The sequence below is a fragment of the Aristolochia californica genome, unplaced genomic scaffold (assembly GCF_029961685.1).
Source record: "Aristolochia californica isolate CCGP_79_NKW_82.1479 unplaced genomic scaffold, dmAriCali1.0.hap1 SCAF_3, whole genome shotgun sequence".
In the NCBI taxonomy this organism is placed as follows: domain Eukaryota; kingdom Viridiplantae; phylum Streptophyta; class Magnoliopsida; order Piperales; family Aristolochiaceae; genus Aristolochia; species Aristolochia californica.
The window spans coordinates 16,898,497-16,925,430 of record NW_027181992.1 but is presented as its reverse complement, the minus strand read 5'-3'; the positions used below and the strand labels follow the sequence as shown (position 1 = coordinate 16,925,430).

General features: G+C 37.7%; 1 protein-coding gene across 1 annotated transcript; it reads right to left on the bottom strand.

The window, feature by feature from the left end:
* Nucleotides 1-504: 504 nt before the first annotated feature.
* LOC137958758 (3'(2'),5'-bisphosphate nucleotidase 1-like) lies at nt 505-25,961 on the bottom strand. The gene is made up of 10 exons (XM_068805879.1): nt 25,829-25,961; nt 24,523-24,572; nt 22,487-22,731; nt 16,901-16,972; nt 5,258-5,331; nt 4,607-4,812; nt 3,077-3,287; nt 2,882-2,980; nt 1,861-2,014; nt 505-846 (listed from the first exon to the last, which is right to left on the bottom strand). The coding sequence occupies exons 3-10, from the start codon at nt 22,698-22,700 to the stop codon at nt 677-679; spliced, it is 1,200 nt and encodes a 399-aa protein (XP_068661980.1). The 5' UTR covers nt 22,701-22,731; nt 24,523-24,572; nt 25,829-25,961; the 3' UTR covers nt 505-676.
* Nucleotides 25,962-26,934: the final 973 nt, after the last annotated feature.

The window sequence follows — 26,934 nt, the reverse complement described above, 5'->3', positions numbered from 1 at the left end:
TTCCTAAAAGGTTCGAGTCTTTTAGCCCAATGGTTTCAACACCCTCCATCGTAGAAAATGCAAAGTGGAGTCTCTTGCCAATAGAAGCAGTGGCAAAGCTTCATCCCCTTTCGTACACAAAATAAGGGTAACTTCTTCCCCCAATTTGAAAATACTTTTATTTTTAAAATGACATTATTAAAATCAATCGGTAGCCATATTAGATTGGCCTAGGTTCAAACCTTGATGATTAATCTTATGTATCTTTAACATAACATCTATTTGTAACCACTGTGCAGCCGTTATTTAACTAAGGATTTGAAACCATTATCCTCTTTCAGAGACCTGGCATATCTTAGTCCCATTTTTAAATTCTATAAAACTTAAAGCCTTAGTTTGAAAAAGATTAAAAAAACAAAGAAAGAAACAATTATCAATAGCCTCCCACATAAAACAACAGACACGTAAAGCTATGCACCGGTGGGAAGAGAGAGAGATCATTTATACCACGCAGGAAGAATGAGGCAAAAAGTGCCACTATTATGGCTCAACGTTTTGCTCTAAAACAGATACCAACTACAGTACCAACCAAAAGGTTAGGACAGACATGCGCTGGGCAATGCCCCAGGCTTGCACAAGCAGTCTAACAGAGGTTATTTCCATAAATAACATTCAGGAACAAGCTGCCGTAAATGAATTACAACGATGAACTGGATTCCGATTCTTTAATTGCTTCTTGGACAGCATTCAAGAGGGCTGGCATCAGTTTTTTGTTGGTGACAATGATCCCTGTATCCAGATCCAAATATTTACCTTTTGAGAAATCCAATGGTCTTCCTGCAGCATCAGACACTATCCCACCAGCTTCTGAAGAGCATCAGCAGAGAAAACAAAGAAAGTGAGAAGATACGCATACGTTTTCTTTTCCTCACGAGCACTATCATTAGATTCTTCTCTTTTTAAAGTTATGATTATCTCATGGGATCAATTTCTTTATGGGAACCATCTCGTGATAAATCACAAGATCATTTGAGTTCAGTTATATGAAGCATTACTGCAATACTTTTTTTTTCTTAAAGGATGCTGCTTCAATAATTGATAATTAATTTTGAGGGAGTCACTGATTTTGGATTTGTTTGACAGCATAGTTAGATGAGATACGCTTTAATTTCTTTCTCATTTTAAAATGATTTAAATAAAGCTTTCTTTGAAAATGGAAGGTCCACTCTGCTGCCTCTCCAGTTTCTTACTAATGCAGCTCAACGCTTCACTAGTTTACTTAAAGGTAATCTTCCTGATTTGGTGGTCAAATTCTCACTGCTTGACAAAATCCCTCTAAATTATTCTATTGTTAGGGTAAAAACAATCATCCTAACTATGAAGCTAGACCAATCCTTGTTCATAAAGATCCTTGTTATAGATGTGACAGTTTCCATGCAGCCTATTAACATACCTAATGCAACCTTCATACTAACCAGGTTGAGATGATCAGCTCAACATTAACTGAAATAGTTCAACAACAAGGAGCAAAGGCTAGGTTTCAGGAGCCGAAGTACTCTCAATTTTGATAGACCAATCGCATCCGAGAGAAGACAAACCTAGCCAGCTTAGGAGAACACACCAATCACTCTAATCAAATTTTGTAATTTCACTTTCAACTTACTGTCCTCAGGAACTATCAATATAGCTCTTTAGTCATGACTGCACTAGCAGTAAACTGACGTCCTACACCACAGGTTGTCACTATAACAGCTAAGTGTAACAAATATTTCACCATATAAACATTTCATATTAATTTACTTTTAGCTAACAATGAGATAGCTGAAGCAAAAAGTCCTGATCTTCACAAAGTCTTCCAAGAAAAAGTTTGATAACCCCTACCTGTGACAACAATGCAACCAGCTGCATGGTCCCAGATTTTCTCACGGTATCCCTTATGTGGAAAGCGCAAATAAATGGCCCCATCTCCTCTTGAAAGGGCCCCATATTTTGCCTGGCTATCGATTCTAACAGGAGGAGCTTTAACGCCAAGTTTCTGCTCAGAGAAGTACACCAGAAACTTTCACAGTATACAATAAAGTGAGGCATCTCATAGAGAAAACAAAATTCGATATTGCCTGAAAAGAAGTTTGACATCACTTGAAGACTCAAAACCTACAACTCCGTCTCATGAGGACCAAATGAACAACCATAAGAAGGCAAAAAGCATTCTCAATTGTCCGCAGGACTTCTTGAGTAGTATATTCAAGTCAAACCGGCAGAAAATTAGGGAAACATAAGGGAATAGAATAAAGGCTACTGAACCACCCAGGGGCCTAATTTTCCAGTTTTAAAGAACTTATCATTGGAATCAAACAGACATCTAGGCCACCCAGTTATTCCACATGTCAAGTTTGCCAAAACAGATCTAAAACATGGCAAATTAAGGAGATCTAAATAAGACATGATATTTTTCAGCCTATCCAGACATTGTTTCCACTTGTGCACCCAATACCTCATGATACAAAATGGAAGCACTGGTTTCATCTTCAGGCCCTCAAAAGCAGCCCACATCACATATATTCATAACATAGAATTTGAAGATCAAGAGATTTGAGAAGAGAGAAGAATGAGGAGATAGACTTGCCACAGAAAGAGAGAGATTAGCGTCATGCTCAACCCCCTTTGTCCCCTTCTAACAATGACGTAAGTGACGTATATGGATAACATTACCCCTCTCGCTAGCAACTTCTAAATTCACTTATTCCGTATGCATAAAGACAAACTAAAACTAAGAGATCTTACACGTGAGAAGAGTAGTTTATCAATATGACCTTGAAGCCAGATTATTAAAATACCCCTGACCTACATTTCTCAACACATAAAACAAAAAGAACAGGTACCGGGCAGATTATGCACAAACCTTTGCAATGGAACCAGATAAACCATGCAAGGAATGAGCTGCTTCAAAGGATTCAAAAAAGGACGCTTCAGCCGGATCTTCAACAGAACTTACATTCACCTGGGACAGCAACTTAATAAACTACGACCCCAACTGAATGTTGTCCTTCAAGTATCTAATAAATGTAAATGAAGTAAAAAGATATAAAATAAACACCTTCATAGATGAAGACCCATGCAGTAACTGAACATCAGTCCCAGCACCAAGTCTAGCAGAGAACAAACAACCACTTTGATCTAGTGAAGATGTTTGAGTGGGTTTCCCAATGGGAGCCATAGGAAGGTTTGGGCAACCCAAGACACCCAATACAACCTTTCCTTCACTCAGCAGTGCCAAAGCAATTGCATATTGGTCTCCTCTAAGAAACCTGAATACAGTATTGTGGTGCAAAGTGAATATAGTATTTGATTGAAATCTAAATATAAGAGAAACTGTGCAACAAATCGTACAGAAAATGCTCTTTAATGCTCAGAACAGACAAATAAACAAATAAAACTGGATCGTGAAGAACAAGTTTTACCAAAGAAAGAAGTACAAACATGAGATCAGAGTACAAGGAGAAATCAAGATCAAGATGAGCAGTGGTTAAGATTATGAGAAGAGAGAGGGAAAGAGAGATGAGAAGACTAAGATAAAAGATGCCAAAAGGAAAAAGAAGGTTTAAGTTATAACTTTACAATTACAAAAGATCAGTAATTAAAAAACTAACTAATAAAATTGTGAAGTTGGTTCCAAGACCCATCCCAAAATAACTAGCCAACTTAGGAGTCTCTTTTCCAACTAATAAACTCAAGATCTTTGTACTCACTAATCCATATAGGACTATTCCTTAACACTCTCCCTCATGTGTAGGCCCTCATTTTGTGTCTCTACAAGTGGACAAATGGATAATTTGGGTGGAGGCCCATATATGAATACTTATTTTGATACCATGTGAAGTTGGGTCCAAGACCCATCCCAAAATAACTAGCCAACTTAGGAATCTCTTTTCCAACTAATAAACTTAAGATCTTTGTACTCACTAATCCATGTAGGACTATTCCTTAACAAAAATAATAAGCAACATAACCATAATAACTTCACTATACTATATACTACAATGTCCGATTAGTTATGCATTTTGGGGAGCCATCTTTAACAAATTTAGGGTTCATATCTGTATTATAAGTCATTTGCAGGATTCATTGCCCAATGCTAAACTTGGAACCTTCCAAGAACAGGTCAGAATCTTCAGAAAGTAGCAGTTGATGCAATCCTATTGGTCTTTTGGGATGAACATAACAAAAGGACATTCACAACAACCTCTACTCCCATTAGAAGCCTCTTTGAAGACAAAGGTCTTCAACTGTTCCCTCTATCCATCATCAGAAAGCACAGAAAACTGATCTCCAACTTTGTAACCCAGCCTCAGTCTCGTCTATCTCCCAGTCTCAGTTGATGCATGAATGTATATATCAGAATACAAATGCCAGCCATAGAGATAAGACTTAAGGCAGCAGAGTGGAATAAGTACAAAGCTGGACGCAATAAGAGAACATCATATAGTTATAAAAACCAATGAAGTAACACGCAAACTCATGTTAGTGCTACCAATAGATGCCTATTAATCTTGAGTGAAGGTGCTATGACATTTTATCCATAATATCTCTATATTCAAAATGATATAATTGAAAATGGCATCCTCACCCTTTAGTTCCATCAATAGGATCCAACACCCAATGTTGACCATGGGGACCGCCTTCAGACTTGCCATTATCAATTGCAGTAAGCACATCTTCGGTTGATAAAGGAGGTATGTTGTAGGAACCATCACTGGAAATAGTATCATTTACAAGCTTTGTAATTCGTTTCAATGTTTCAAGGGACTCCTCTCTTCGTAAGTCTCCAGAATCCTACACAGACATAAGAAGCTGTTAATGTTGGATCTAGGTTCATCCCAAAATGACAAATCAAAGTTAGGATGTCTATTTCCTAGTAATAACAACAATGAATTTATAATCCCGGATCCATGTGGGACTATTCCAACACAGCCTCACATGCGGGCCTTCTTTATGGATCTTACACGTGGATAGTTATAGGCAGAGGCCCACGAACATGTACTCATTCTAATACATGTTAAAGTTAGGTCTACGTCCGTTCCAAAATGACTCACGAAAGTTAGGAGGCCTATTCTTAAGCAATAAACACAAAAGATACTTTTAATCCTAAATCCATGTAGGTATTTTAACAGAAACAATAAATTTTAATTAATTATTTAAATGAACATGCCATTTCAAAAAAAAAAGATTTAAGTTATCATCCAAGTTTAAACCAAGAAAGTAAGTGAAAAGCCCACACCTCCTCAGCCACCAATGAAAATGACTCGGGTGCCAATTCCTTGCCAAGCACCAAACTCACTAATGCCTGTGAACCTGACCATGAAAAGAGATTGACATGCAAGAGTAAGTAACTATTCATTTTGGTAGCTCTACAAATTTCCACTTTTGTAGTTTTTATTTCCTCTTCATATATCTAAAGGATAAATTAAATCCTCCAAGTCAAGGCATGTTATCACTTACAAAAGAACTAGAGGTTAAATTAGGAGTCTTTGAGGTCCTTCGAAATATAATTTACTCTTGTTCTAAAAAGAAGAGAAAACACACTCCAGCAAATGCATAATTAGGTTTATCTTCTGTTTCAAAGTACCAAAAGAAACTTAGCATCCCAGCACAAATGTATTTGAGCTCCTAGTGTCAGCTACATGCCATCTTTCCCACAATCCACTCACCCTTCTGTCTAAAAAATCCAAAATAAGAACAAGCCGACACCAAAATGACCATGCTTGTTAACCTTACCTATGGTCACATCGCACTCAGAAAACTATGAAATTGGGTCAATCACAAACATTAAGAAGCAGGGTTTTCTGCCCCCAGATTGAGACCCGCTCGGGTCATCAATATCCAGGTCAGATTGGCGAGTTGGGTCGGCTCAACCAGAGTCCAAGGCTGGAAAACGGAAGGGGCGAGTCCAACCCCTCGACCTGACCCAACCCAGCCAGGTAAAAATATAGGTCAACCTGGCCGAGTTATTGGTCAACTTGTCAAGTAGGAAAATCATGCTAAGAAGGGCCATTTAATGACAACATGTCTCCCTGCCTAAACCTTTAGAAGACCTCCAAAATAACTGTAAACTCTCTTCTTTTTTAAAATATTTTTCAAAGTCCAAAATCTGAGTTACATCCTCGTTGTATTTTTTTCTTTTATTTGTTTCTTTGCTGGCCAATACCACAGTTGTGCTGATGTTAATAAGCTACCACCTTTTTCTCCTCATCATTATGTTATTATTTTAGCCTCCTCTGCATTAATGTACTTTTCAACTTTTCAGGTTTTATCATAGGAAAAAAATATGGATCTAAGTCCATATAAGCTTAGGTGTACCCAATTTTTTTATTTAACTATTAAAATTGAACTAAATGACCTATGAATTGATTTATTTTAGTCCTCGTTTCTTTATAATCCCATACAATTATAGATGTTCACTCAAGATTTTTCTTATTTTTATCAATTTTTAGTGATAAATGGAGATACTTGCATACTCATAAATAAAGTAACTTTCTGAAGAGGAAAAATTGGGTAAAGCCAAGTGGCTGGACTTGAGTCTAGCCTCCTTTTCCCACTTTATTATATCCAACCATTTTCAAAACAAACTCTTAACCTCTTCGGACTAGTTGAATAGGTACTTTCCTTTAATACATAAACCCATTCAGATTTTTTTATCCAACATTTTTTTATCAATAGTTGTTATATTGTGTTAAAAGGGTATTTTTAAAATTTTACATTTGTCATAATGTCCCTATAGGGTAGTAGTAGGCTCAAATGTTTATTGGAGCTTTATATATCAATTTTCAATAAATTCTGAAATATATTTGCCGAGATATAGAATTTTTAATGTTTTTTTTTATGAATAGTGCGTATATTGATAAGAAAAAAAGGAAAAAAAATACAAACCTAGGTCTAGGGGCCTGACTCCACAACAAAGTGTTGGAGAGAAATGCCCGCCATGGCCTCGGAATCTGCCATGTGATTAGCAAAGTGCGGAATGTGATTCCATTTACAGCGTAAAGAGGAAAATAAATTACATATTTCATTGAACATATCCCAATGATGCCATGGGGGTTTGTCGGGGTTTGCACACCAATTGATAACCGCTTTTGAGTCGCCTTCAATATAAAAGGGACCAGAGAGGTGGCTAGAGAAGATTTTGAGCCCGTGCAACAATCCCGAGAGTTCTGTTGTGGTAGAGTTTGAGTTGCCAAGGGAGGCAGCATAAGAGAAGAGGATGTCACCATTTTCATTGTGGATAACACCACCAAACCCTGCTGGACCTGGGCAGCCGAGAGCACTTCCATCAAAATTGAGCTCAGAGTGCCCGGGAGGAGGGAGAGCCCATATAGCCATGGTTGGGGGGGCGAGAGGGCAGAGATAGCCCAGCGATTGTCTGCCAGTTTCCCCTGAAGTTTGTATCACTGAAGTTTCTGAATTTTTTTTATTTAGGAGCCAAACAGAAACTTGGCTAGAGATTTGCTCAGTCAGAACCTCAATAGGAGAGTTTGGAGTTGATGAGTGAGAGGACAGTGTCTGCTAAGTTTCCCGACGCACAGTATTGGAAGCCAATTTTGTTTAGAAGGGATGTCCAAACCAAGTGGCAAATTGACATGATAGGAGAATATGGGTTGCTGTTTCTGGAGCATTTTTGTAGAAAGGGCAGAGAAGGTCTAGTATAAGGGTGCCCTGACGGATTAAGGAATCAGAAGTTAAGATTTTGTTCCTGCATGCAAACCAGATGAAGAATTTGGCACGTGGAGGGGCAAGGAGGTCCCAGGCATAGGCAGCAGGGTGCTTTGGGTGAGTTGTGGAGAGGTTGCTTAGGAATTTGTAGGCGGAGGATGTGAAGAAGGATCCTTTTGGGCAGGGAGTCCAGATTAGAGTATCACCTGAGTTATTTGGCTTTCTGACTGGGAGGTTGTGAAGAAGCTCGGAGGCAAGGAGAGCTTCAAGATCAGTGAGGTGCCTTCTAAGGTTTAAATTCCAACCCCCATTTTCTGACCAGATGTCAGAGATAAAGACCTCCGAGTTACCCGAGAAGCCAGAGATTCTGGGAAGCTATTTTTTAGTGGGGATTGGCCAACCCACCAATAATTCCAAAATTTTGTTGAGCCTCCATTTCCAATGTATCATTTTGCTGCCATTTTGAATTTGGGGAGGAGCCTAACGATTTTTTTCTAGGCAGGTGAGAGTGAATAAACTCACCCTCCCTCTGTCCACCAGCCAGAGTGAAGATTTGCTTTGTCCGCAACAAAAGCTCTCCAAATCAAAGCAGGTTGCATATTAAACTTCTAGATCCACTTAAGAAGAAGAGCAGAGTTTGTGGTGATGATATCCTAGATACCCAGCCCACCCAACGATTTTGGCTTGCACACTTCCTCCCATTTAACCAAATGATATTTTTTTTCTCCGTTTGGACCACCCCAGAGGAAACGTCTCTTTAGAACCTCAATTTTGTTTCTGACTGAAGTTGGGCAGTGGAACATAGATAAAAAATAGTTGGGAATTCCCTGCAAACATGATTTGATTAGAACTAATTTGCCTGCTTTTGAAAGGAATTTCCCCCGCCAGGAGGCAAGTTGCCCTTCCAAGCGCTCAATGACAGGGTGCCAAGAAGCCTTAGAAGGGAGACGGGGGGTCAGAGGGAGCCCCAGATAAGTTCTAGCAGATGATTCAATGTTGCATCCAAGATAGTTTGCCATAGAACTGAGTAACCCATGCTCAATATTGTAACCCAAGATAGATGATTTCCCCCAAATGATTTTTTGCCCAGATGAGATTTCAAATAAGCTAAGTAGGGCACTTAAATTATGAATTTGGCTGAGGGAGCCATCACAGAAGAGAATTTTGTCATCCGCATATTGGAGGAGGCTAACATCGAGGGCAGAGGTCAGGAGAAATAAGATTTAGCCATCCTTACGTTTTAGCCAGACGAACCATGGCAGCTAACTGCTCACCAATGAGAGTGAACAGAAAGGGAGATAGAGGATCCCCCTGCCTGATTCCCTCGAGCCCTTAAAATATCCACAAAGTTTGCCATTTACCAAGACAGAGTAGGAGACATTAGAAATGCGGCTTCTCATCCGAAATCTCCAGCGAGTGGGAAAGCCCATCTTATCGAGGAGGTGGTCAACCAGCTTCCAATTGACCCTGTCAAATGCCTTCTCGAAGTCGAGCTTGATTACCACTCTTGGGTTGTTCGTTTTTTGAAAGAGTGATGGACTTCATGGGCAGTCATAGACAAGTCTAGGATGTTTCAACCAGCAATAAAACCACTTTGACAAGGACTGATGATACTTAGGAGAACATATTTGAAGCGCTTGGCCAAAATAAGGGCTAGGATTTTGTAGGAGCTTGTGGTGAGACTTATGGGTCTATAATCTTTGGCCAAGGTGGAGCTGGATTTTTTCGGGACGAGCAATGGAGGCACCAATGGATTTGTAGGTGATACCTACTTGATGAAAGTTGTTGACAAAATTGTGCACATCGCTTCTGCTAATGTCCCTAGATTGACGGTAAAATTCTCCATTGAAACCATTTGGGCCAGGGGCCATATCTCTTGGCATTCCGAGAACTGTTGCATCAATTTCATCCGGGGAGAAAGGTCTTTCCAGTTGTGCAGCATCAGATACAAAGATCCGACGGAATTCAATCTGGTCCAAGATAGGGCGGTTGAAATTCTCCTCTGTATAAAGACCTGAAAAAAACTTCACAAACTCATTAGCAATAGAGACACCAACAATACATTCTTCTCCATTGATGAGAAGGGAGGATATACGGTTAGTTCTCTTACGGCCAAAGGCAATAGCATGAAAAAACTTCATGTTGCCATCCCCTTTAGGCAGCCAACGGAATCTGGCACATTGCTTCCAGTAAGTAGTTTCACTTGTGAGGATTCTTTAGAGATCAGAGTTCAGGTTATTTCTACAAATGATTTCAGGAAAAGAGAGACCTTTCCTCCTCCAGAAGATCCAACTCAGAGAGGGTGACGGATGGAGGTTTTTCCATATGCAGCAGCAACAGTAAGGTTGTGAGCCCAAGGCCTAATGACTGATTTGAGAGCTCTAAGTTTAAAGTGGAACGCCCAACCAAGATTTGGATGTTGAGGGAGATCGTCCCACCATTTCTTCAAATTCGGTATAAAAGAGTTCACCAAGAGCCAAGAGTTTTCAAAATGGAATGGAGAAAAACCTCATTTTGGGGGATGAGTCTTTATAAGGATAGGTCAATGGTCAGAGCTAATTCTGTTGAGTACTTGACTGGTAGTATGGGGGAAGAGAAGCAGCCAGTCATTATTAACCAAGAAACGGTCTAATTTGGAGAGGATGGAGGGATTTTGGCTATTGGTCCAAGTAATTTTTTTCTCTGCTAGGGGAATTTCAAGGAGCTCTAAACAACTAATCAGGTCCGAAAAAAGCTCGCATTGTGGAAGTGATTCTTTTTGCCGGGAGGCTTTTTTCGGAACAATGGAGGGTGGCATTGAAATCCCCAGCCAAAAGCCAGGGGACGCTCCATTGTTGGACTTTAGACAAAATTTCGTCCTAGAAGATGGATCGATTGCCATTTTCCGAAGGCCCATAGATCCCCACTAGGGCCCATTCAGATCCCAGAGATCTCTTCCGGAAGGGAATGTAGAGGGCAAAACGACCTAGATCAGTGGAAACAGCCTCAACCGAGTTAGGGTTCCAGATGACAAGAATGCCACCAAAGTGCCCAACCGCATCGATCACAACCCACTCGGGGTCCGAATTAAACCATGGACTGCATGCCACAGAGATATCAAAACATTGCAGCTTTGTTTCTGTAAGTATAACTATATCAGGTTTATATTCAAAAAGAGCTGCTCTAATAGAGTATCGCTTGAGGGCGAGTTGATTCCTTGAACGTTCCAGGATAAGACAATCATGGCCAAGAGATTCTGCGAATATCCTCCTTTGAGTAGCAAAAGAGGCCATTATAGTATTGGAAGAGTCCCAACATAGCTCCAACATCTTCTCGAGCCGATGTAGGGAGACGTTGTCTGCCGAGTATTCTATAATTCATTTCTACATATTTTCACATCGTTCTTTTCAGGTGAGATGGGGATAGTCCTTGAGATATTCAAAACGTGGGGGGGAAGGGGTGGAGGGCGGCTCTTGATTTGGTTTGCTGGGTTCTAGTGTAGGGTCTTGGGTTTTGTTGCGGAATTTTTTTCTAGAGTAAGTTTTGGTGATAACTGTGGGTGGCTTCCCTTGTTTTGGCTTGTGTCTGGAGTAGGTTATGGGGGAGAGGGCATTGTTTCCATGCCAAGCGAAATTATTAACAGGGGTTTCTAGAAGTTTTTCGGAGTTGGAATCCATTGAGGCCAAAGGTGCAAGGAAGAGGATGATGGAGTAAGGATTATGGTCGGGAGGTGAATTGTTCAAAGGGGCTATGCCATTTAAGAGGAGGTGTAGAGGGGCATTTTTGTACTTTTCACTTTGTTATCACTTTTAAGTGAGTTATTAATAGAGAGATTTCAACCCCTAAGCCTCATTGGAATTGTTTGTAAGCTATTGCACCCTTCTCTCAACTCTCTTCAATTTTTTATAGTCTTTCTTCTCTTTCTCTACTTCTTAAGCTCTCAATTTAATATGGTATCATAGCAATAGGATCCAATTGTCAAGGGTTTCACACAGGATTTCACTTCTCTTTGAACATATGATCTCTCCAGGATGAGATTCTTCCAATTATGTTGACTGGACTTAAAGTTCATTTTTTTCTTTTTCCTTTCCTTGTCATATAAAATAAAAGTTGATAGCATGTGCTGCCTATTTAGTATTATGAATTTTTAGTTCCCCAAGAGGGGTTGTATGTAGAAATTATTCCATAATCTGGTCTGCTATAATATACAGACCTATTGCTATGCCTGCATCATCTCCAAAATTGATGATGTCATCATAGCTGCCGCTAGATTTGGGTATTTTTATGTTGAATTGAGATTGTTTAACAATCAATTAAAGATTTGCATGATTAATTGAAGTTCGCCAATCCCACTTTTGTCTGTTGTGGGCGCCACATTTCTGCACAGGCATAGTGCCCTATTGGTGCTTGTGAAAATTTATGTGAGAACTTGTCAACTTCTATCCTTATGCCTTTGGCTGATAGTTGTGGTTATATATGGCAGATTTAAGAAAAATCATTACTCCTATAAGGGAGTCAGGTATTTTAGATGGTAAAGACACTATTCAGACACCACATAGAGGTTGAATGGGAAGAATTATATGAGCTGGTCAAAATCTGTCTACATATACCTCAACGCAAAAAAGGAAGTCAAATATATCTGAGATGATCCACCTACTCATATGAATGATGACCAAGAAGTAGAGGACAATCATCATTTCAAAAAAAAAAAAAAAAAGTAGAGGACAATCATCATTTCAAAAAAAAAAAAAAGAGTAGAGGACAATCATGTTATAACTTGGCTTATCAATAGCATGGAACCTAGGTTCCGAAATCAAGTGATGAATTGAGACAGCAAAAGAAATACGGACTTCTTTTTAATCCATTTATAATCAGAAAAGCAATTTATCCAAGGTGTATGAGCCCTATGCAAGATTCTTTAGCCTAACAAGATGGGATAGAACTGTTACTAATCATTTGGTGAATTGCAACATATATTGCATGAAATTAGTGTTTACCGTCCATTTACTACATAAGAGAAAGAACTTTGGAACAAGAAAGACAGATTCATGTGGCTAAGTTTTTGGATGGATTAGGCACTGAATATGATGCAATTCAGGTCCAATTATTGACTGATGACGATGTGCCTCCATTGAAGAAGGCACTTAACTGAGTGGTTCATGCTAGGATGGCAGTCATTACACCAGGCTGCAAAGATCACAAGGGAAAAAAGGTTGCTGCCACACTATAAAATCAACACAAGTTCAGTTAGAGGCTCCTCGAGGACTTGGGGAGAGTAATAGGGGCCGAGGAAGAGAACGATATGGTCGTGATAAAGGACATGCTGACAATAGAAGTGACAGAAGGTGTGTTCATTGTAGGCAAAATAATCGTTTATCTAATTAGTGTTGGGATAATTTGAGAGCTTGTTTAGGCTAATTCGAGTGTTCCAAAAAGTAGTGTTAGCCCAACTTCCCATGGGAATCATTACAGGTGCTCCAGATGAACTTTAACAATTAGCACAAAGGATGGGGCAATAGACTTCACCTTGCAGACACAGCCACCTAGCAAGTTCAGGTATGTCTACTTCCTATGCATCCCATGTTATGTCATGGTCATTGCTTCTGGTGCACCCACTCACTTGTTAAGTATGTCCTCATGCTTACTACTCTTAATCGATCCTCTATGTTTAGACATGTTACTCCTGCTAATGGTTCTTCCTCACCTGTTAGTGGAGTAGGGAAAATTCAGCCTACTTCATTCGTACCTCTGGAATCAGTTCTATTTGTTCCCAACATCCCTATTAATCTACTATCTTTCAATCAAATTACAAAGCCATCAAATAATCAAGTAACATATTTTTCTAACTTACTATGTTTTTGGATCACAAGTTGAGGAGGACAATTGGTTTATAGCACGAGAGAGAGCAATTCTACCACTTAAAGAGTTCGCCACTGCAATCTTCGTCAACACTCCATGCAAATGTTTCACCCTTGCACTAGCACATACGGCTAAGAAATTCATCTCTAGCCAAGTTATGTCAAATGTTTTCAGGATTGCTGATCTTTTTATCTATTCAGTGTGAATCATGTCAACTTGAAAAGCATCATCACTCATATTTTCCTTGACATTAGAATATTTTATTACCAATTTATTGGAGATAGTTCATTCTGATGCATGAGGTCCACGTTGGGTCCCTAATATCTTTGGTTTCCAATACATTATCTCTTCTATTAATAATTTTAGTAGGACCACATGGGCATATCTCCTAAGAAGAAACCTAAAGTATTTGATATATTCCTCAATTTTTATAGTGAAATAAAAAATCAGTTTGGTGTCTCTCTTCACATTTTTCATTCTGACAATGGACTCGAGTTTATGAATCATAAGTTTTAACTCCTTCTATCAAACTCATGGCATTATTCATTAGTTTTCATATATATATCATCCACTACAAAAGGGGTGGTCAAACATAAGAATCGTCATTTACTAGAGATTGCACAAACTTTGCTCTACCATATGCAGATTCCAAAGTCTTTTCAGGGTGACGGTGTCCTTGCGACCTGTTTTCTCGTAAATTGAATACCTTCTCTTTGTCCTCAAGTTTTTGGGTCCATCTACCGTGTCCATATATTTAGTTCGTCTAAATTGTCACCAAGAGCAGTCAAATGTGTGTTTCATGGATATTATACTCCAAAAGGGTACAAGTGCTATTGTCCTTCTACACGAAAGACATATATCCCTACAAATGTCATGCTCTTTAAAAATATTCCTTATTTTTAAGAGTCTGCTAAATCTATCATCCCTATGTCATTTGATGTTGATGTTGTTGCTCCTATTCTAGTGGAGGATGTTCCTAGTAAAATACCTTTGTCTACAAAGCCAAAGCCACTACAAGTGTACCATGCAGAAGACTCCAAAGATGTTAGTCAAAGCTCCTTCCTCACTACCCTTGCCAGTTTCCTCTTCGTCAAGAGGTAAGTTATCTAAACCTTTCTATAGTTGTTCATAGTAATGTGTCAACTTGTACTTAACATTCAATTTCTAAATTTGACCTTTCAATCCGTTGTTTGGTTCTTTCAAAACCTTTGCTTTGTCCTATCTTCTTGTACTATTCCTATTTCAGTGCAAAAAGCATTGTTATGTCCTAAATGGAAGCAGACAATGGATGCAGAGATGGATGCATTAATTACTAGAGGCACTTGGATCTTGTGTGATCATCCTTCTAATGCTATTGTTGTAGGGTGATTGATTATGTACAATAAATTATAATGTTGATGGGTCTATTGAAAGGTATATGACGAGACATGTGACAAAAGGGGTAAACTCAAGCATATGGTATAGATATTTTTCAGACTTTTTCACCTATGGCAAGATTGACTTCTGTTTAACTTTAATACTTACTGTTTCAATTGGACATCAAAAATGCCTTTTTTATATAGGGAATTGGAAGAAGAGGTGAACATGGAACAACCTCCTAGTATGTTGCTCAAGGGAAACTTACAAAGTATGTAGATTTAATAAAGCTATTTATGGCCTTAAACAAAGCCCCAAAGTGTGGTTTCAAAAGTTCAGTAAGGTGGTTATGTCCTTGGGATTTCATAGAAGTCACTATGACCTTTTGTTATATGTTTTAAGGATAAATTTTTGGAGTTGTGGTATTAATTGTGTATGTAGACGACACTATTGTGAAGAAGTGATACTACGGGTATTAAAGAAGTGAAAGAACATCTGGCCAAGATTTTCAAAATAAAGATTTGGTATCCCTCAAGTGTTTTCTAGGAATTAAAGCAGGTAGAAGTAAGCATAGTTTTGACTCAATGGAAATATGTTACTAATATGTTGCAGAGTAAGACTTGTTTGGAAAAAAGACTATGGAGACGCCCATGAAAATGATCTACAATCTACATGATGATAGCACGACAAAGCTCAAGGACAAGACCATTTATCAGAGGCTAGTTGGAAAACTTGTTAATGTCACAGTTACACGACTTGATATAGTGTGTGTTGTCAGTGCTATTAGCCAGTTTATGGAGCATCCAAGGAAAATTCATTTAGAGGCAACATATAAAATATGGAAGTACTTAAAAAGAGCACTGGAAAGAGGCTTACTATCTGAAACAAAAAAAATTCTACAGATTGAGGGGTTTTCAGATGTTGACTAGTAGAATCTCACCTAGATCCATTCAAAAAAAAAAAAAAAAAGAATCTCAGCTAGATCAAAAGTCTACTTCTGGGTATTGTGTATTGTTGCAAGTAATTTAATTAGTTGGAAAAGTATGAAGCAAGTTGTTACTCGCTTAAGTGCAAAAACAGAATATAGGGCTACGGGACATACAGTGAGTGAGCTATTGTGGGTAAAGTCTATCTTGCGGGAGTTAGGGTTTCCAACTAAGGATCCTATGTCTATGCGATGTAATAACCAATTAGATATATTTATTGCGAAGAATCCAATGTTTCATGAAAGGACCAAGCACGTTGAGGTAAATTATCATTTTATCAGAGATTTAGTAATAAGCAAAATTGTAGTCACTCCGTATGTTCAATCATCTAAGCAATTTGCTCATATGTTCACAAGAAAGTGTGATTTTGGATTTTTTTGTAACATGTTGAAGCTTTATTGTATATACATTCCAGCTTGAGAAGAGTGTAGAATTATGTGATGAAGGGCATTTTGATAATTTTACATTTGCCATATTGTCCCTCTAGGGTATTAGTAAACTCAGATGTTTATAGGAGCTCTATATTCCAATTTTCATTGAATTCTGAAGTATATAGAGAGAGAGATATAGAAGTTCTAGTGTAGAGGGGCATTTCCATACTTTTCACTTTTCTTTAACTTTAAGTGAGTCATTAATACAGAGGTTGACACAAAGGCCTCATTGGAGTGTCTGTGTGCTGCCACACCCTTTTTCTCTGCTTCTTAATCTCTCAATTTAAAACTAGCAAGATATTTTGTTAAGCGAAAAATTATGGCAATGAAGCAAAAAATTACATTCTCAAGGTGTAATCACAACATGAAGTTGATGTTCTCTCCAAAGATAAATATCCAACAATCCTGATAACAAACTTTAAACCTCTTCGTACTAGTTGAAAAGTTACTTTTCTTTGATAATTAAAATCATTCAAATTTTGCTTTCTTTCAACTCTAACCTCTCCCTTTTTCTTTCCGTCAAAGTAAACTTATTTCAAAGAAAACCAGTGACCATGTGAATGGATGGCTTTGTTGCTGTTTAAAGAGATTAAACAAATGTACCATAATCTGCAACTGTAACTGGACTTTTATCCGACTTAGATTGGACATCAGATTGCAAAAGTGTCTTTTGAACTATCTGAAGAAAAAAAACATTCATTACTCCATGGTGTTTCCTTGGGTGCAGAGAAATGACATCGATGAACAAAATACTAACTAACAATATACAAGTGATAAGCATGAAAATAATAAGCATTTTCCTCATTGACTTCTGTCATATCATAATTTATTTTAGACTTCTAATCTTCATTTGATTGCAAAGTTTACCTTCCAAATTTAACCAGTTAGATCAACCATAGCATGCATATGCTAAAATAAAGGCCAAGTAATGAAATTTCAGCAAGCAGACATCCTGTGAATGGTGAAACAGTTAAGGTGTAAAAAAAAAATTAAGTAGTTAAAACATTTATTGAGCTTCATAAATTCTCTGACCATTCAATAACTTTCGGAATAGAGCATCACATCAAGTTGTAATGCTGTATAGTGTTACCTCATAACTCTGGCGATCACTAAGTAACAAGCCAGTTGTGACAAAGCTAAGATCCCCATCTTTGAGTTTTGCCTTTTCTGTGCTTCAGAGGATGTTGTGTTCCTCGAGCACGGGGAAGTTATGTACTATCAAAGGAAGCATCTATGTTAGTTAGAACCTACAGCAGCTATGGCCATGGTGATTTTCAAAGAGGTGAGGTAGAGATTCAAGGAAAGTTTCAGGCAGAGGCAAAGGACAAATTATATATCACAGAAGTTGACGGGATAAGTTCAGAAACTTGCGTAGGGTTTCTGTAGTTACCACTGCTAGAGATTGCCAAGTCCATATGTACTTTTGCAATTCTAGCCTTTTTACCAACCTCTTGGACTATCTGTTCAGGGGCTTTCACTCGCATTGTAGGTCACTCTCATTTTCTTTTCCCTCTATTTAAAAAAAAAAATAGTGCTGAATTATATTAACATACTCAAAAGAGCAAGATTACAAGTAGGGGAAACCATCCCAAACAATGAGAGATGGCTGGGATGTTCCAAATTTGCTAACCTAACATTTACTATTGTCTTGTAAGCAATTTCTTTACTCTTGTTAAGTAAAGAAGTAGTTCAAGTTGCTCCATGTCTATCACTTTGTTGGACGCTTGTAGTTTGAAAGTGTCCTAAATTTGATGTTTATTAGTAAATAAATAAAAAACTTCAATTGCTCAAGGACCTCTTTTCCTTATTCATGTGCATTTCAAGATCTGTTAACAAAGAGGATCAGAGGATGGCAAGAAGTGACAGGCTATATCACTTGAAGAATCCATCTATGCCAGAATGTTCAACATTGCACCTAACATATAACATAATCGGTGGCATTTGTGACTTCACCATCATTCACCAAAAAAGGTTTAACAATTATTTCCTTCATTTATGCCAATGTCATAATTTGAGTGTAAGGTTAGTAACCATGGCGAGTATCTTCACCTCATGTCAATAGATGGAGTGAGTTTCTTTTGGTCAATTCTGATATTTGGGGTCCATGTCGAGCATTGGCAAATCTAGTGAAGTGCTTTATTACCTTGATAGATGATTATTCTACGAACCTGAATTTACTCACTAAAATCAAGTTTGTAACTGCCTTTGTGTTCAGAGAATTTTATGACAAAATAAAAGCTCAGTTCCACATAAATGTGTTTATCATTCCTAACAATAATGCTTTATAATATGCTCAAATAGAGACAGAATTGTTCTATGAAGAATGGACTTATTCATCAAATATGCATACATACTCCACATCAAAATGGAGTAGTTGAACATAGAACTCGTCAAGTGTTGTGATGAAAAATTCAAATGAAAAAAAAAAAAAAAAGTGTTGTGATACGTATCGAGCCCAATAGCATACCTTAGTCTTTATATTATTTTCATTGTTTTTGTGTTTTTGAGGCCAGTGATTGGTTAGTGCTTATATTGTATAATTGATCAAACACAAAGTTGCAAGTTGTCTGCAAATTTATGGTCGACATACTAATCGATTAGACAAAATGTTGCGGGATTTAAAACATGTTTTGATAGGCTTGGAGGAGGGGTTCAAGGGGGTCCACATGAAGTTAGACACTTTGGCTCAATCATTCAAGGGTAAGTTTACAGCCTTGGAAGAGTTGGTCAAGTAGTGGGTTACACTTAAGATCGAGACCCATGCCAGGATGACCTCACTACTAAGATCAAGAAAGTTGAACAATTGGTTGATTGTCACAACACTCAAGAGGAGTAAAAAGTAGCGGCCACAAGGCTAGCCATTGTACAAGAAGAGAAAATGTAATATTCTCCAACACTGAGGGATGACCCTAAGACCCACTTCCACTCCCATTCAGCCCACAATTCAACCACAACCCCTGAACAACCATAAAGACCAGAGGCCAACACTAGGCCTAAGCCTTTCCATATTCTTACTAAGGAGGAAATGGGTAACAGACATGCAAAGGGATTATGTTTTCATTGTGATGAGAAGTTCGCCCCAAGACATCAATGTGAGATTTTCCCATTATTACTATCTGACGAGCTAGATGAAGCAAACAGCCAGGAAGAAGTGGATGACTAGACCATGTTCCAAGAATCTTACTCTATGGTGACAATACATGCCAGGTAGGAAATCTTAACCCTCAAACTCAGCAACTTCTCAATACTATCAAGAACAATAAAGTGGAAGAGTTGTTAGATAGTAGTAGAACCCCCGATTTCCTTTGTGGGAATGCGAGAGAATACGATGATTTGGTGCAGCCAGGGGCCCCCTTCTATGTGATGTTGGGAAATGGAAAGTATCTCTATTGTTCAACCAAGTGCCAGCTAGTACCTTTATGTACTTTGGGCACCTTGTGACTCATAAGTTTTTTACATAGTATTGGTGAGGGACACCAATGTGATACTTGGCCTAGAGTGACTCCATGTGCTTAGAACAATCTGCTAGAAAGGGACCTTACTTTGAACTTGACAAAGGGGCAGTTTTTTGGCGAACAGATTCAAGCTATCCTGTCACTTACAGGAGTACTGGTGTCAAAAGCCATTTATTTGCAATTATAGGGCCTTCCCATTCAGTCAATGCAGCCTAGTCAAAGAAAGAGACCATGACTCGAATTTATGGGACACATCAAGCTCCCAAGCATCATATAGAACAAGAGTTTTAAGTTTTGTGGCAAAGCCTCTTCACGCTCACCAACGAATCAAACATTGATGGTGTGGTGACAACATTCGTAGTCACTAGGTATTTACAACCTTGAGGACAAGTTTCTCTGAAGAGGGGTGGAATGATACGTATCAAACCGAGTAGAATACCTTAGTCCTTATATTATTTTCATTATATTCTTTATAAAAAAAAAATCATTATCTTTGTATTTTTTAGGCCAATGATTTGTTAGTGTTTATAATATATGATCAATTAGATAGCAAGTTGCCTACACAACATATCATCAATTAGACAGAATGTTCCAGGTTTTAAACGTAACATAAAATCAATCATACTGATAGCAAGAAACTGCACTTCAAGAAAAACAGTTTTTTTTGTCTTTCAGCATTGTAAGAGCAAACTTTTACTTTGTTATCAAGTTAGACAAGAGCAATTAAAAGAAGGCTAATCCGCATCCAAGGCAGCCAAAATCAAAACAAATTCCTTTGTTTCACAAAATTAGGAGACTGGTACCTTCTCGATTTGGTACCTACCATTTTCTACTTTATTCGGCCCTTTTCATCTTGCAACTATCCACTATTGTCTACACAAATCCATACAAATCATATCATGTGGGTATTTGCACCCTTTATCACATGCATGTACAACAAAGATATTTAGTAATGTTATTCACAACATATTTTTTAATTAATCATAAGATCTCTACAATTTCCAAGCGCAAATTCCTTCCAATGCCTATTTCCATAGTCTCTAATATTTTCCATTCTCCAAGAGTTTGAATGTGCATGCTACGTTAGGATCTCATAGTGATAAATCCATGCATCATTCTATCAAGTGTGTATTTAATGAATATTCTTGAGTTCAAAAGGGAATTAATTAGTAAGGTCATACGTCCAAAAAGTTCTTTTGCAATGAAGATGGCACTTTTTGAGAGCTCTCATGTTATATAATTTCTCCACTACTCTTGTTATGAATCTTGAAGATGATTTAGTTGATTTTCAGAATTCTTCTTATCATTTTAAGCATGTCACCTTAACTGTGCATATCACTTTAGATACTTATTTAAACTTTAATCCATGCCAATAAGAAACACCTACTTTATTATTTTGATATACAAAATGCTTTCTTTATGGTAACTTGAATGAGAAGATTCCAAACTCCCTAAAGGGAGCAGGTACTTTGGGACGCAAACCTATTGATCTTACAAGGAAACCAAGTTTGAACATATGTGATGAAAATAGTGATTTATTGGTAGATGGGAAATAAAATGCAAATTTGAAAGGAATGTTAATTTATACAAACATTACCAGACATCTTACTCACAAGTAGATAGTTGGTCAATTCATGGAGAATCTGAGGTAGATTCATTTAGAGGTGGTGTGTATCATTTTAAAATTTTAAAGGTAACACCAAGGAAGAATTAGTTAATAACTTCATAATAATTTGTACATAGATGCCAACTATTAAAAGTGGATTACGGATCTATGAATAGTTTTAACAACCTAGTAGGTAACACTTTAGTTATTTGGAAGAGCAAGAAATAGAATGAAGAAGCTCAATCAAGAGTCAAGGCAAAATATTGAACTATGGCTCACATTTCATATCAGATAATCTAGGTGGAGTGTATGGTTGTTCGTGAATGGACAAAGCATACTGAAATGTATTCCCGCTTTATCAAAGATGCAATCATCAGTAGACAAATCTGCATTCCTTATTTTTGGACCAAGAATCAATTTGGAGATTCGGGAGGAATTTAGTGCATCATGTCACAACTAAGACATGTTTGACATTTATGCTCCAACTCAAGGTGGAAAACAACTACAAGTGTTTATAGTAGTAGGGGATCTCCATCCAGTCGCTTCTTCATGTGTTTATTATGTTTAATGTCTGAGGGCATATTTTTGACTTTTTGGTTATAAAATAAGTTTTTAATAAAAGAAGATGATGTAGAAAGATTTGTTTTGGGGCTTTCTGTCTTGCCAAGCAGCAACTAGCCAACTTCTCCTTTCCTTTCTTCTCCGCATTTCTTCTTTTTCTGCTTATTTTCCAGATTTTATCCCCTGATTTTCACCATTCGGGCATTATTGAACCTCATAAACAGTGTCAATAACTTTATGTGAACAAAACAAACCATGAAAATGACAACTATGAGGGCTAAGATCATCTTGAACAATAGAGGATGCCCTTCAAAGAGGACGAGTCAGTGAGCCTTGCGTTTCACGAATAAGGCGAGGATGAGAAGCCAAATGAATTAATAGCAGGAAATAATGAAATACAAAAAAAAAGAACCTGAAATACCAAATGCATATTCGTATCAAAATGAAAAACATCAGCATAGAACAGAAATCAACATATGCTATAAAATTATCTGATATGCTATCAAATCGGACAAATAGATGTATGCATACACACACACACACACACACACACATACACATAGGAACTTGCCTGGCAGAGACGGGCCGCCAGAGAGGCAGCTTTTTTGGCCACGGCGAGCTCCCTCTCGTAAGACATCGTCGCTGATAATGAACTTGTTCTCGTTTGAAAACTAGAATGGAGTACCAGCGGGGGAGCTTTTCCGAAGACTGATGGGAAGAAATGCAGGTTTAAATGGTTTACGGAGCGACAATAGGGGGGAACCACGCAGGCCAAGGCCATAGCAACAGATATTGTAGCCTCTCGTCAAAATCTTTATTACGGAAACAATCTAAAAATGTTATCTATATACAATAATAAAATCACAATAATGGAATGAGAATTTTTATGAACAAATAATGAATGATCTTCTTTAGTTCTTTAAACCTAGCTAAAAATAACTTTTTTATGAATAAATCTTTATAGGTCTTCAATGACAGTGACAGCATAAGGTTTAGCAGTATAGTGGAAAATTTGGTTAGATATACAGGTCTAATTCTTGTAAGCTAACAAGTAAGAAAGACATGCTATAATTTTTATTTTTATATAATTTATCTTATTTCTATTGTAATTTTCGTTATCTTTGTATTTTTTAGGCCAATGATTTGTCATGCTTATAATATATGATCAATTAGATAGCATGTTGCAAGTTGCCTACACAACATATGATCGATTAGACAAAATGTTGCAGGTTTTAAACATAACATAAAATCAATCATACTGATAGCAAGAAACTGCACTTCAAGAAAAACATTTTTTTCTGTCTTCAGCTTTGTAAGAGCAAACTTATAATTTGTTATCAAGTTAGACAAAAGCAATAAAAAGAAGGCTAATCCACATTCAAGGCAGCCAAAATCAAACCAAATTCCTCTGTTTCACAGAATTAGGAGAATGGTACCTTCTCGATTAGGTACCTATCATTTTCTACTTTATTCGACCCTTTTCATCTTGCAAGTATCCACTATTGTCTACGCAAATCCATACAAATCATATCATGTGGGTATTTTCACACTTTACTCACATGCATGTACAAAAAAAATATTTAGCAATGTTATTCTCACAACATATTTTTTAATTAATCATAAGATCTCTACAATTTCCAAGTGCAAATTCCTTCCAATGCCTATTTCCTTAGTCTCTACTATTTTCCATTCTCCTAGAGTTTGAATGTGCATGCTAAGTGAGGATCTCATAAAGATAAATCCTTGCATCATTCTATCAAGTGTGTATTTAATGGATATTCTTGTGTTCAAAAGGGAAATAATTACTATGGTCATACATCCAAAAAGTTGTTTTGAAATGAAGATGGTACTTTTTGAGAGCTCTCATGTTATATAATTTCTCCACTACTCTTGCTATCAATCTTGAATATGATTCAATTGTTTTTGAGAATTCTTCTTATCATTTTGCGCATGTCACCTTAAGTGTGCATATCACTTTAGATACTTATTTATACTTCAATACATGCCAATAAGAAACACCTACTTTATTATTTTAATATACAAAATGCTTTCTTTATGGTAACTTGAATGAGAAGATTCCAAACTCTCTAAAGGGACCAGGTAGGGGTGGCATCAAGCCGAGCCGAGCTTGATTTAAATATTTCGAACTCGAGCTCGAGTTCAGCCTAAAATTGTTATCGAGCTCAAGCCCAATAATTTTAACTGAGTTGGAGCTTGAGTCGAGTTCAGTTCGAGCTTCCACCTATATTAAAAACTTTGCATAAAATACATGTTAAAAAAATTGTGTACAAAATTATCTACAAACTCTGCATAAAATTATTCATAAAAACTACATAATTATGCATAAATTTTGTTCAAAAAAATAATTCATCTATAAAAAAAGGAGCAATTTTGCATTTCCTTTCTCTCTCTGACAATTATTGACATTCAAAATTCCCAGGTCCATTATTCAACTAAAAAAAAGAAGAGATTATTCATCTGGGCCTAATAAGGTACAAAATGTTCTCACATAAGAGAAGCATATGATGCAACAAATCAAAAAGCACAAATATGTATGTTTTTTCTTAGGAGATCCCGTAAGAATACAAAATAGTAGTATTTACCTGATTAAATTGGTCAATATTTGACAAATCCTTAGCACATCACCAACAACCTAAGACAAAAAGTTGAAAACAATCAACATCTAGAAAATTAAATAGTTAATTTATACGGGCCATAATTTAGAAGAGAAACGAAAGACAGCAACGCAGCCACACAACCGAGATCATCCGAAGACAGCAACGCAACCACACAACCGAGATCAACCGAAGATGGCAACGTAGCCACAAACACAAAAAAAAGGTTTGTGCTTTACCGATAGAAAACACGAAGGGGCAGAAGAGATTCTATTCCTTCTTTCTAATCCCGTGAAACTAAAAGATGGCTCCTCGGAAGGCTTGGAATCCCCTTCACCGCCAGAAATGGAAGAATCCATAGCTTGGCGACCTCGCGTACTCTGCCTAATCCGGTGTCGTCTCCTCTGAATTTATTAGAACTAGCCGATGGAATTTCTTCTGAACTTGCCCGATTTTGAAGCCTCGAGTTTTGAATACATAGCTTGCTACCTCTTCCCTTTTCCCCCTAATTTCTGAGAAGCCAGAACAAAAATATAGAACTGGAAGTCGAAGGGTCGAACAAAGTCGAAGACGACTCGTCGACTCCCGCTCCTGGCTCCTGCCTCCCGAACTACCATTAATTTAATGAGCCAGCTCGCGAGCTTTCGAACTAAACCATGGTTCGGTCGATCTCAGCTCGTTAACTTAAACGAGCCTCATCTGGATCTCGAACTCGGTTCGAGATCCAAATAAAGCGAATCGAACAAAGCCTAACTCGAGCTGCTCATGAACCTGTTTGGTTCAATGCCACCCCCCCTAGGGGTAGGGTCACGACGCAAGAAGGGCTTCTTGGCCAACAGATTTCCACAAAAAAAATCGTTTTGAAGCTTATTTGGAAAGAGCTGTATCAAATGATTTTAGTTTTTAATTTTTTTAAAAAGTTCAAGAGTTTCAATACTGGCTTTTCTTGACAAAGCAGATTTTAGGCCTCAAACAGCTGCGCTAAAGAGTTTGAAAGAGCAATAACGAAATGAAAAAAGAAAATTTCCTGTTCAAGAGGGCATACTAGAGAAGCATTGAAAGAGGAAAAAATGGACGCAATTGAAAACTCTCTAAAACCGATAAAGCTCAATTGAAGGATGAAGTTGATGACAGAGAAACTAAAAAAGCGGAACAAAAAACGACCCAAAGTATATGAAAAAAAAAAAAAAAGAGAGAGAGCCGTAAGGTGTTAAATCGGAGAGGGAAGAAAATTATTGGTGATGGGCAATCAGAAACCGAAGAAAAGATAAAAAGAAGCATGAGATTAGGTTACCTGAAAGGCTGAAAGAGAGCAAAGGAGTAGAAGGTTCTATGGATCTCGATTCTCGTCTCTGTGCTGCGTTCCCTTGGCTCTGTAGGGAAGACGGGAAGCCTTACGAACTTACCTAGTGCCAAAACTTACCTACCGAATCCGAAATCCTGACTTTCCCTAATATCCCGCCTCCCCCCGCCCCGGTCCCTCGCTCGGGCCATCGTTAAAGTTAATGAACCGGATTCACGACCTTTCGAATCGAACCAAGGTTCGGTCAAACTTGGCTCGTTAACTTAAACAAGTTTTATCCGGATCTCAAACCGAGTTTAAAATCCAAATAAATCAAATCAAACTAAACCGGAACTGAGTCAAACTCAAGCCGCTCATGAATCGGCTCGATTCGATGTCACCCCTAGGAATAGGTACTTTGGGATGTAAACCTATTGATCTTACAAGGAAACCAAGTTTGAACATATGTGATGAAAATAGTGATTTATTGGTGGATGGGAAGTAAAATACAAATTTGAAAGGAAGGTTAATTTATACAAACATTACCAGACATCTTACTCACAAGTAGATAGTTAGATCGATTCATGGAGAATCTGAAGTAGATTCATTTAGAGGTGGTGTGTCATTTTAAAATTTTAATGGTAACACCAAGGAAGAATTAGTTAATAACTTCATTATAATTTGCACATAGATGCCTACTATTAAAAGTGGATTACAGATCTATGAATAGTTTTAACAACCTAGTAGGTAACATTTTAGTTATTTCGAAGAGCAAGAAATAGAATATAGAAGCTGTTAGGATCTTCCCGAGCCATGGATCGGGTCACCCTTTTTTTCCTTTCTTCCCTCCATATTGAATCTTGACGCTGGAAAAGGATTCTTGTTTTTGGAACGTGAATGGTGGAATTCAGAATGGAATGATTGAGCTTTGAAGGAAGCTCGACCTGGACCTCAGAGGGAGAATCTGATCTGTTTAATTCTAATTTTCTTAATACTTGCTTTCCTTCACTTCGACGTCCCCATAAATAGGGTTGAGGACGGAAATACAAATTAAACCCATGGGTCAACTGGTTTATGCCACATTACATCTAAACCAAACCAAACCAAATGGAATTACA